The 11,846-nt window shown below is 37.7% G+C and overlaps 2 protein-coding genes across 2 annotated transcripts; both read left to right on the plus strand.

The window, feature by feature from the left end:
- The first annotated feature begins 1,704 nt into the window (after window positions 1-1,704).
- Window positions 1,705-8,504, plus strand: ubfd1 (ubiquitin family domain containing 1). Its single transcript, XM_085352677.1, has 7 exons — window positions 1,705-1,772; window positions 4,708-4,977; window positions 5,094-5,302; window positions 5,382-5,447; window positions 5,564-5,669; window positions 5,748-5,830; window positions 8,136-8,504. The coding sequence occupies exons 1-7, from the start codon at window positions 1,757-1,759 to the stop codon at window positions 8,244-8,246; spliced, it is 861 nt and encodes a 286-aa protein (XP_085208803.1). The 5' UTR covers window positions 1,705-1,756; the 3' UTR covers window positions 8,247-8,504.
- A 1,799-nt stretch (window positions 8,505-10,303) lies between these two features.
- On the plus strand, window positions 10,304-11,436 carry rmi2 (RecQ mediated genome instability 2). The gene is made up of 2 exons (XM_085352678.1): window positions 10,304-10,592; window positions 11,285-11,436. The coding sequence occupies exons 1-2, from the start codon at window positions 10,304-10,306 to the stop codon at window positions 11,434-11,436; spliced, it is 441 nt and encodes a 146-aa protein (XP_085208804.1).
- The last annotated feature ends 410 nt before the right edge of the window (window positions 11,437-11,846 follow it).

Here is an 11,846-nt window from a genome sequence, read left to right on the forward strand (position 1 = left end):
TTTCTATCCAGGTATACTTTTACTGCATTGCTGTTGTATTGGGGATTATTATCATGAGGAAAAATGAAGCCCCTGCTATCATCTACTCTCGAGATGGTATTGCATTGTGAATAAAATCCCAACAGTATTTCTCTGCCTTCATAAATCCATCAGTTTTGACAAGATTCCCAATATAACAGAGCCTGTAGATTTTCTTTATGCTTGCCACTTCTACTGTCCAATCCATTTTTTTAAGGACACACTGCACAGTATGCTGAGATATGCCACGTTTTCAGCTAATAGCTTTTTGGGAATCACTATGTTGGTGTAAAAATACTATCTTATGCCTGTCAAACTGTATTTTCTTTAGCATTTTTCATACATTCAACTAAAGAAATAGGAACAAGTGATATTTTTGCAACAGGCTTTAGTGAAAAGAAGTGCCTAACTATACAATTTGCTAAGTTTTCTCTTATATGTAGACACAACACTGGTTCATCTGTTGAGGTGCTCTGTGTTATTGAATGATGGAATGATTCATGGGTCAGTGTTGAGTGCTTCAGCAAACAAACAAACAATTCCTCTGAAAATCAGATACAAGGTCTGGACTATAAATGTGCGAGAAAGCAGACAACGTCCAAAGAAATACTTTGAAAGACCTTCAGAAGGCCTGGTAGAACTATTGCCACTTTAAAAAAAAAATTACAAGCAAGTCTGGCTCCGTGGAAACAAAATATAAAGAAATAGCAAGTGACTTTTGCACAGTACTGCAATCAGGGACCAAAGCAGCACATAAAAGAGAGAAATTACTTTCCACACTGTGTAAGAGACTGTAGAATAACCACAGCCGCAGTTTTAAAAAGGTAGAAAGTTCATTAAGTCTACAGAAACTGTTAAAGTCAGATTATTCATTGTGGACTAATTATCCAGCATCCGTGACACTATTTCAGCATGAAACCAGTAACTCATATCTATGTATATATGTATATATATATTACACTGTAGGTTAATGTCTCAAAAATATTTTCATAAGTAAGATATGCATGTTGGTACGTGTTACCATAATATAAAAACAGTATCTTAAAAAATATTACGATCCTGTCCAACGCCATCAGTTGTAAAATGAGTTCATGAACGCCATCTGCTTGGGGTTTTTTTTCTTTTAATTTTTACTTTTCCATAACTGAAAATCTTGTGTAAAAGAGTTGGCGAGGTAAAGTCATTTTAAATTTCGAACCTTTACACCTTTTAAGGAAAGACTTAGCCAATAGCCATTGATTAAAGTGCCACCTCCCGGTGTCTCCCTTGCTTTCACAACAACAAAGAAACGAAGCCAAGCGAGAGTATTACGTCTCTTCACTTCCGTGTCCGTTATCTTGGCCGTATGTACATTGGACTGTTCGTGCTTGAAAAAGTGTTTTGTTGCCTTTATGTTTAGCCATAATATATCGACAGTAGCGTTAGCTAACCTGTAACAGTTTTTACAAAAACAAGAAAAAGTTATCTTCAGTTGTTTCAGCGTGCGCATGCGCATTTCCATTATCCCTGTTTGCCCACGAGCTAACTGAAACTATTAACGTTTAAACTTTGTTTGGTTGCGTATAGCTATATTAATAATGCGTTTTCAAAATAAATGATTAAATTGTTTCTGTTTCTACGTTGTCACGCGCGAGTGTGGACAGAAGAACAATTTTAGCTGTTGTTTCCTGAATACTGGACCCATCCTGCTTCCTGTAGTATCTTTGCCACAACCTACAACGGATTGTACACAATCATCATGGCGACGCAGGATGGTGAGTATTGAGAAAATTCAGCAGTATTTCAATAATATCTTTAAATTGAGCTCATATAATGTTAATGAAATTATACGTACCTCTAAATATACTGTAAATATACTGAACTAATAATGGACATTTTCGTCTTTCCGCAGGGTAATTTTTTAACGTTCACTAGTGTTGCGGCTAGCTAATGTTAACGGTTGCTAACTACCATTTACATTTAGCTGGATGTGTGAAGCACTGCGGTTAACGTGATGTCATTTAACATATGTTTTTTGTTTTATCAAGTTAACTTAAGCTGTTAAAGACTTAACTGTATAGGATTAAGTATTGTAGCGATCAAACACTAACATACATATTTACTTTACTAGTTTTGCAGTAAGGCCATTCTTGTTATGAGATGTGTTGTTTTGCGAGTGCTTATTGTTGTTTAAAAACGTTTTTCTGTTTTCTTTTGGCGGCTATTCGCTTTTATGTATCCCATTTCTCAGCACACATCGAAAGACTGCTTACTAGAAGCGGTGGAAAGACCTAGAAAAACCACGAGGGGGAAAGTGGTTAGCAGATAAGACTAAATTAGACTTCGTTACATCTTTGTTATTAACTCATAATAGCTCCATACATAATTGCTTATTGTGTGAAACTATCGGGAACTGCACGAAAGTGAGATTCTTATTAGCTCTCTCTCTCTCTCTCTCTCTCTCTCTCTCTCTATATATATATATATATATATATATATATATATATATATATATATATATATATAAAATAAAGAGTATTAAGTATTAAGTCAACTTCTAGTTTATTGATTTAAACGCTTCCAAACACGTCGATGTTTTGTATTATATCAAGGTAAACAAAACAAAAGTCTTATTTAAAGTTGCAAAGTAGACATAGATATGATAGGTAGCTAAATATAGTTCACAGGAATGTATTTTGTAAGTGATAAAGGTGAGCTGGGTTTCCCCGTTTTATTTTGTTTCGTTTTAAGCCATTGTGAGTAAGCCGTCTAGGTTCAGCCTCATTTAGTTTTATTGTTAGTTTTTAATGAGCAGAGTTTTGACACTTAGTCACTCAGCTATTTCACAACTATTTTGGTAAATTATTTGTGTTAAATACAACCTGCACAATTGTATGTAGTTTGAGTCTTCCATGGAAAGAAAGCATTGCTACCTTTCGCTTAAGTATACATATATGTGTTCTGCCGCAGCAGATACAGTCTGATTCTGTGGGAAGCGCCACATTTATCCCAGAAAGTCAAAATACATAATAAACAACTCAATTGGCACTTTACTCCTGGAATTTTTAGGACTGTAGCCTCTTTGTCAGCCAGTCATTTTTCCTTGATATGCTTACCAACAGTCTTTCAAAACAAGTCCTTCAGTGGAAAGAGCTGTGGAAAAAAACTTAAGTTCAGCATCACAGCTCTGTTTACGTTTAATCTGAGTCACTTCCAGACTAATTGACATTGTGTTAAAGATGTTATGGCTGCATTTTGCTATAACCAACAGCAAAAAAGTCTGTTGTAAACTTTGCTGCAGTTTGCAAAGAAACTGACACGTCATCCAAAGGCAGTAGGTTGACATGAGGCTTTGAGTTCGGACAAAACTGGATTCAAGCTTTGAAACAGATATTGATATTTCGGTGGACGTTTTGTGAAAAAAATATCATGATTTGAGGCTGTTATCATTCTTCAATTGTTCTTGTGCAGGGATTAGCGGTCGACATACAGTTAGTTGAGATAGTTCTATTTATCTGCTGGTCTGCTCATAGATTGCCGTTATCATTTTGTTATGCAATGACTGGGTTAAACTCATTTACTGCAGATACTAGCATTTCATGTCTTATTAATTTACGGTAACAAGGCTGGGAGGATGATTGTTCCCCCCCACTAACAATGAGAACAATAGCCACAATTTCTGACAACTAAGATATCATCACTATGTTAATCTTTCTGTAAAAATCTGATATTATATATGTATGTCTGCCCTAATACTAATCTAATTCATAGGAGACTGCGACAGTGCAGGTGGTTGTCATTTAAGGCAAGGTGGTCAACCTCCAGCATAAAACACAAGAAACACTTGTAATAAAAAAGTTCCCTGAAAGAAAGACATTTGTAACAAATGTCACGGTAGAGTGAATATAATAGGAATATCAACATTTTGGTCTGTTGTTATTTTTAATGCAAAAAGTTTCTTTGTTGTAAAAGAGAGACAAGTGTAATCATCTGATAGGCTGAGACAACACATTTCTTTCTCTCTTTAGAAAACTTTGTGGTTGTTATTGTGATACATTGTTTTTTGCAGTGCTGTTGCTGGCACTGACGGCCTTCCTGTAATCAGCTTCTGTTATGTGTGTCTTTTAACATCTCTTTGGTGATTATGGTGAATGTGATTAACTATAACTGGGAGTTTCCCTTCGCTAGCATAAAAAGATTTGCCTGACAGCACTCATTTGAGTGACCAATAACCAGAACAATTGGAAAGTCCAAGGAACTCAGGGAAGATCTAAGAAGAATTGTAGATGTACACAAGTTGTAAAGGTCTCTTGGAGCCATTTCTAAACAACTGCAGATTTGAACATCATTAGTTCAAACAATTGTACATTAGTACAAGTTAGTCAGATGTGTCATTACTTTGCTGAGGGCTGGAAGAAGAAACAAACTGGAAATTGGTTAAGATGCTCTAGCACCCAATTATTATTTTGTTATTGCCATTAAAGATGTATATTGTACTATCATTCGATCTTGGAAAAATAAATTTTCAAAGAAATCATTAAAATCCCCAAATTACCACCACATGTGAGTGTATGGAGACCTTTGACCACATCTCTATAGGCAGTATCATAATGCATAGGCACTCTTATATGGAAAATTTGAGATATAATAATTTAAACTTGGAAGGGTTACTTTAAAGGAACATAAGTCTAAGATTTCATTCTTTTCCAGGAAGTGAAGAAGTCATAATGGAAACTGAGGCAAAACCAAAAGAAGCTGAATCACTAGGTGAAGATGTTGAAAAAGGTGGTGCAGAAGCGACGTCTCACACAGATGCAGGAAACTCCACAACTCAGGACTCTAATATTAGCAATGGGGATGATACAGAGGACAAGGAAACAGTGGACTTGAAGATCATTTGGAACAAAAATAAATATGATCTGAAAATTCCTGTTGATAGCACCGGAGCCAAACTAAAAGAGAGCATTCACTCACTCACTGGTGAGAGCCAACAGCATACATTTCTTCTTTTAAATTAATTGTTACAATGAGTGTTGTTTAGCAACGCATAAACAATAAGAACTCAAAGATAGTTCTTTCTTTCCTTTTTATTTTAGGTCTTCCACCGGCAATGCAAAAAGTGATGTATAAAGGATTGCTTCCAGAGGACAAGACGCTACGTGAAATAAAGATTACAAATGGTGCAAAAATAATGGTAGTAGGATCTACAATAAATGATGTATTAGCTGTAAATACACCCAAAGAAGTCATCCAGCAGGAAGTTAAAGCTGAAGAAAACAAGAAGGAGCCTTTATGCAGGCAAAAGGTTTGATTTGTCGCCTTATTGTAGAAAGAGTTTTTTTGTTGTTTTTATTTGTCATTTTAAATCTGCACTATTATCTCAGCAACATAGGAAAGTTTTGGACAAAGGTAAACCTGATGACATCATGCCAGCTATTAAAGGAACAAAGGTAAGAGGAAAATTAACCTGTTATTAGCTGTAGATAAAGGTGCTTTTACAGTGATACAGTGTGTTTGAATATACACAACTAAACACAACTGACAGCTGTCTTGTGCCGCTTAACAGGAACGATTACCAACAGTGCCTTTATCCGGAATGTATAACAAATCCGGAGGAAAAGTTAGACTCACATTCAAGCTGGAGCAAGATCAGTTGTGGATTGGAACAAAAGGTAAGATTATAGCTAACCTACTTTTGCTAGCTGCACTGCACCATAAAGATGCTGATAATTTAAATTTCTCATCTGCAGAGAGGACGGAGAAAGTCCCAATGGGCTCCATTAAAAACATAGTGTCTGAACCCATCGAAGGCCATGAGGACTATCACATGATGGTAACTATCTTTTGTGTGGTAAAAAGCTGGTGTGGCTGTTCACTAAAGTGACTGAACTATGTGTGCCTCAACGATGGAGTCACTGTAATAGAAGGTTTTCAGTTAAAAAAAAGTTTCTTTGGTTGGTATACTATCCATTTTTTTAAGTAGTGATGTAATGACACTTGTTCCTAGCTAGGGTTAGGGTTCTTGTCTTTTTAAAGTGCTGTAGCGTTTTGTCTCTTGTTCTTTTGATTTGCGAATAGATACAAAAACCCCAAAAGGGTCACTTACAGGACCCTCAACACATGTCTCAGCTGTGTTCACACGTGACGGAGAAAAGGAGTGGGAGATTAACAGAGTGTGGTGGCAGCAGTGATGTGGGTGCTGTACTGGTCTGTTGTGGTGAAGAAAGAACTCAGTGTGAAAGCAAAGCTGTCTATTTACCAGTCGGTCTACGTTCCTACCCTCACCTATGACCTGTGAGCCCTGGGTAGTGACTGAAAGAATAAGATTGTTGATACAAGTGGTAGAAATAGGGCGAGGAGCTTGGTCACAGTGTAGAGCCACTTCATATCAAAAGGATACAGTTGGTCATTTGGGTTGAATGCCTCCTGGACGCCTCAAAGGAGAGGTGCTTTGGACATTTTCCACTGGGAGGAAGCCCCAATGTAGATTCAGGACATTCAGGAGAGATTATGTCTTCTGCAGGCTTGGGAACACCTCATTGTGGCCAGGGGAAGAGCTGGGAGAGGTATTGGCGAGAGGGAGGTCTCTATTTAGACTGGGATAACCATTGGAAGATGGAGGACCCTCAGACAGTTTAATACTCATCCTGTCATCCTACATCTTTCCTGTCCAGTGTCCATAATAGCCTGACAATAGATCTCTGGCTAGCTACAGTTGTTTCTTGATTGTTTGTTTTTTTATATAAAATGTTCGTCAGGACATGGTATATCATCTTTAGCTAACTAACAGTATTGCTAATTGTATTGCTGCAAGTCTCCTTCTTCATCCAGTTATTGCTTTTTATTGTTGCTTTTTATTGTAATACCTAGTCAAACAGCCACATTGATTATTTTATTGGAGATTAACAAATCTGAAGTATTTTTCACTCTCAGGAGTATCTTGCTGTTCTGGAGTCTTTGTACCCAGAAATGGCTAACAACATCAGGACGAGCAGATACTTTGTGTGTGTATAGAAGTGATCAATACACCAAAAAAGACTTTGAGACCAAAGTATGTCTCTGTGTAATTTTGTTTGAATTCCATAGCAGCTTCACATGAGTGCATCCAATCAAATAGTATAATGTCTGAGCACATATGAGTGGGGCTTTGAGGGACTTCCCTGGTATTGAGCTTTATTACCACCTCATCAGATATCACCCTCAGTGTAACAGATCTAAATGCAGATAATGTTACAGCTGTAGAGCAGAGATATTCAAATGTATGATAGTGGAGTCAAAACAATGCTTTGTGTTGTCATGTTTTTGGCTCAAAAATGAAAAGTGATGCCTGCAGCTTCCTCCGAGTTTGTTTTTGCATCTCTCAACAGTTGAAAACATATTCAAAGCAGATAGACGAGGAGATGGGAATGATTTAAGATAGAAGAAAGATAAAAGCCAAACATTGGATTTGGTTAGCCAGGTTGTTTACTTTAAAATAAAAGAAAGATTCAGTACAGTGGCTGTTTTTAAATTAAGCATACTATATCATATTAAATTGCAAAATAACATTTTAGTGGATTATAATAAATGACGCTTTGTGTTGAAAGGGCTTCTAAGAGGCACTGCGCACACTCAACATGTTAGTACTGGGTTGTACCCCATTTTTCCTTTAGAGCTATCTTAGTGGTGCAGATTCAAAAAAGTACTGGAAACATTCCTTGGAGATTTTGGTCGATGTCATATTCAGTTGACAGCATCACTCCAACATTCATGCCACGTTCACTATCTCTTAAATCACCTTTATTCCCAATTCTGGTGCTCGGTTTGAACTTCTGGTGTTAGTCTTGGCCATGTTTATGTGCTTAAATGCATTGAGTTGCATTAGAATAAGTATGCCTGATAAAGTATCCAGTGAGTATGTATGACAGTAGACATTTAAGGCTTCCTGAAGTCCAGATTTTTGTGTCTTAACATCTGTTCATAATGCAAGTGGTTGAATTTTATTTATTGCAAAATAAGTTATTTTTTCTATAAATTAAATTTGCTTTTAAAATCTATACAAGACACAATGTGTTTATTTATTCTCAATACATGTTTACATTTGCAAATGCCTCTGAAACCACTTAATGTACTTACCGGTTTGTCTTCCACCTTTGCAGGCTTTTCAGCTGGGTCCAACGGAAGCTTCGCAGTATTGGGTCTACTGGGTGCCTGCACAGTTTGTCGATGCAATCAAAGACACAGTCCTTGGAAAATGGCAGTATTTCTAATGTGCCTCTTTTTTGACAATGATGAACTGGGATTGAGAGGAGATGATAACATGAAACTGGAGTCAGCAGTGTCAGCAGTTTAAGGAACCTCTTGGAGTGTATTCCAAGGACACTGACGGATGCCTGTGGACTAATCATATTCTTTTTAGGTTTAAAGTGCACTATGTGGCAGCATAACATTTCTCAGCCCTGTTGATCATTCAAGGTTTTCAGCAAATCCAAGGGAAAACAATTACAAAAAAAATGTACAGAAATTGCTAACACTTTTCTTCAGTTATTCTTAAAGAAATAAAAAAAAAATATTTAATGAATTGAATGTGCCAGATCATTGCTGTCTGTCTTCTCCATTCAGTATTAAATCCACCTAAACTTCGTCTGCATTATTTTATTTTTCCAAGTTTTACACTTAAGAACAGATGCAGTTCTTTCCAATTCTCTTGGCAAAAAACTGCTCGTGCTGTCTAGTGGAATAGAGGCTGTGAACAAGCAGCAATTTTCATGTCCTGCCACAAATTGTGAATTAGATTGAAGTCTGGAATATGCCACTGCAGAACCTTTAAAGTCAATCCTGTGCAGTTTTGGCTTTCTTGTTGTGGGTCATTGTCTTGCAGACAAACAAATCTCCAGAGTAGCAGCTTTTTTGCAGACCGCAGCATGTTTTCCTCCAGGATTTTGCTCTGTTATTAGCCCTGCAGTGATGTGAAGTGCTTGCCTTGTATTAAACAGCCAACAAAAAGTTTTATTATGGACTTGAAATGTTCAGACTTCCTAACCCTTAATTTTCAAGGAAAAGTTACACGATGAGGGGTGGAAGTGAAGCTGAATCTATAAACCACATTATGCAACTTTCTCAAAATGACTTATTAGTCTTGTCATAGCGGAGGTGAGTTGCATAAATTCTAGTAATAAACTCATTTGTCATGATTATTGTCATGTCCAGAGTGGCATTATGTAGTGTTCATTAGTCTTCAACACTTTTTGGCAGATTAATAAACAGCTCTGTATTTTTAGGAGCTGAACAACAGCAGTTGTTGGTATGTTTAATTAGTATTAATTTGTGGTTTTTCATTTTGTTTATTCAAGCAGTGTTTTTCCACAGTAATATTAATCAGCATCACTCACCCCTATAATATGCAACTAAAGCAGTTGTTGAGACCCCCCTCCCATGTGGCTTTAGTGAATATTATGCTGCAGTTAGAGCTATTCCTATGCATCAATGGAGTATGCATCAGATTTAAATAACAAAATGAGCTGCTCCTTGGACTCAGATGTACATTTTTTTTTCTTGGTTTCCCTTCTTTATTATTTTTGATTAAAGTATCACAACCATTATAACGAAGATGCATAAATCGGAAGGTCGGGGGTTCGATTCCCCTGAACAGCTACCCTGAGGTACCCCTGAGCAAGGTACCGTCCCTACACACTGCTCCCCGGGCGCCCAGTGGCTGCCCACTGCTTCACTGAGTGAATGGGTTAAATGCAGAGAGGGATTTTCCCCACGGGGACCAATAAAGTACACTTTCTTTCTTCTTTTCTTTCTTAAATGGCTATCAGTATTTAAAAGAAAAACAAAAATACCAATGGAGACACTTTCTATTTTGTCCATTTTAAAAAACATGTTTTTTTTTATATAGCTTCAGGATTGTCGGATTGTAAACATACACTACTGTACATTTCATTCATTATCACAGTTTGCCAGGCTGATTTCTATACAAGGTTTTAACTCTTTATCACAGCAGACTAAAACTTTGTAACATTCACAAATGGACCTGATGCCCAGAGATCCCCCCTGTGATGCTTACAAACAATACGGAAATGACAGTTACACTAATTAAATGTGTTTTATCTGTGAATTTCCCCTCTATCATATGCTGCCTCCTATTCACCTGCCTGTGATTGAAGTTCAGTTTTGATGCTTTTACTCTGAAGAAATCAGGCGAGGACGTGTTTTATTGCCGGAAAAGAGTGCTGCCACGACTTCCGCTCGTGGGGAGGCGGGAAATGAAAACGCTGTCGCAAGTTGTCCGTCGCTTGACGCCAGCAGCAGTCTGTCAGTGATGTCCAAAGTAGAGAAGACAGACGTGGAAAGGACACGTCCCCCGCCTGTTAAAGTGCTGTCGGGACAGCTGAGGGCGGCAGGGAACTGGGGCACCGCTGATAGCGGGGCCGGCTGTGTAATTAGACTGGGCAGGGGACGCTCTTTGCCTGTCTCGCTGGTGTGGATGCAGGGGACTGTGCTGGAAGTCCAGCAGGACAGAGACACCGTGCTGTTGATGGATGAGACGGGGACTTTCATTGTTCAGGGTGTTAACAACATCCCCAAAGGGAAACCGTGCTTGTCCCAAGGTAACTGACCCAGACCCAAGCTAGATTCTGTTTCAATCCACACAGAAGCTAAAATTTAATTACACCCCCCCGAGAACAATTATTGGCTATTAGGCATATATACCGGTAAGTGAAAAGAAACTGCTTTTGTTGCTTAGTCATTTTTTTTTTTCTAAATGTTGCTTAGTCATTATTATTGGGACCAATTAGAAAGGGGACGTATATTCTGTTTGGTTAGAGAAAAATATAGCTTTGTCCCCATTTACTGCATTTTTATCTAGTGACAGAATCAAACACAAAATGACATTACATTCTAGGAGTTATTATGAAGTATCTTAATAGAAGAAAAAAAATCAACAGGATAGACTCTTTTTTAATTACAAATAAAAAGTAGAACTACTATTGTTAATGAACTCAGACCTGTATTTTAAAATTCTAATACGGTTTTAACACACTGCAAGTTCAAAAGCTGTAGTTGAACAACAATTTTTAAATGAGATCATTTTCACTCTAGATATTAGTGGCCTGTTATTGAATTCATGAGAATCCTGGTTAATGTGAATATTTTCATCAGTGCACAGCTTGTTAGGCTGAAAGGAGAGCATTAATCCTAAAATCTGTAGCAGCAAGCTGGCAGATTTATCTCTCCAACCACGATTTACCGTTGAAATCACTGTCGGTCAACAGTTCACCACTTGCTGCTGTTCTTACAGGGAAATATGTCATGGTGATGGGCATCATTCAGGCGATCTCACCAGAACCAGCCATCCGTGCAGTGAAGATGGCAGACCTCTCGGAGCTTGCTGCACTTCGCAGACGGATGTGGAAGCTTGAGGTGGATGACCTGCAGCAGGTGCTGGCTTGAATGCTGGGCTGAAGTGCTCCTCCTCCTGTAGCTTGCTACATACTACTGAAGTGTCAAATGTTACCTCAGCAGACTTAAAAGATGACTTTCCTTTCTGCTGGACTTGTTTGATGGAGGTCAAGTGATTAAGAAAACTGGTGTGTGGCTCCTAATCCAAAGTTGTCACTGGAGCTGTTAGATGGATAACTTAACCTTGACCAAAAAAAAAAAAAAAAAAAACTATCTTCATTGTACTAGTACCGTTTTGAGGTTTTGACTCTTTTTCAGAATACCTTTGTTAAGTAAACATGGTCAAATAACTTTTCAATAATGCATCAGGTCTTTATTAAAACACTGCATCAGTATTGACATGAGAGTTCAAAACTCCCCATTGTGTATAAAGCCATCACTGAGGATTGCTCTGAACTTGT

This window comes from Diplotaxodon limnothrissa, linkage group LG4, assembly GCF_057381915.1.
Source record: "Diplotaxodon limnothrissa isolate DT_005_m linkage group LG4, D_limnothrissa_male_GT1.1, whole genome shotgun sequence".
NCBI classification, from domain to species: Eukaryota; Metazoa; Chordata; class Actinopteri; order Cichliformes; family Cichlidae; genus Diplotaxodon; species Diplotaxodon limnothrissa.

Bases quoted from the DNA above. Each gene is read 5' to 3' on its own strand.
- rmi2 (XM_085352678.1), top strand. From the start codon at position 10,304: ATGTCCAAAGTAGAGAAGACAGACGTGGAAAGGACACGTCCCCCGCCT. The intron at 10,593-11,284 runs GTAACTGACCCA...CTGTTCTTACAG, and splicing joins GAAACCGTGCTTGTCCCAAG to GGAAATATGTCATGGTGATG.
- ubfd1 (XM_085352677.1), top strand. The intron at 4,978-5,093 runs GTGAGAGCCAAC...TTTTTATTTTAG, and splicing joins GAGCATTCACTCACTCACTG to GTCTTCCACCGGCAATGCAA. The intron at 5,670-5,747 runs GTAAGATTATAG...TCTCATCTGCAG, and splicing joins GTTGTGGATTGGAACAAAAG to AGAGGACGGAGAAAGTCCCA.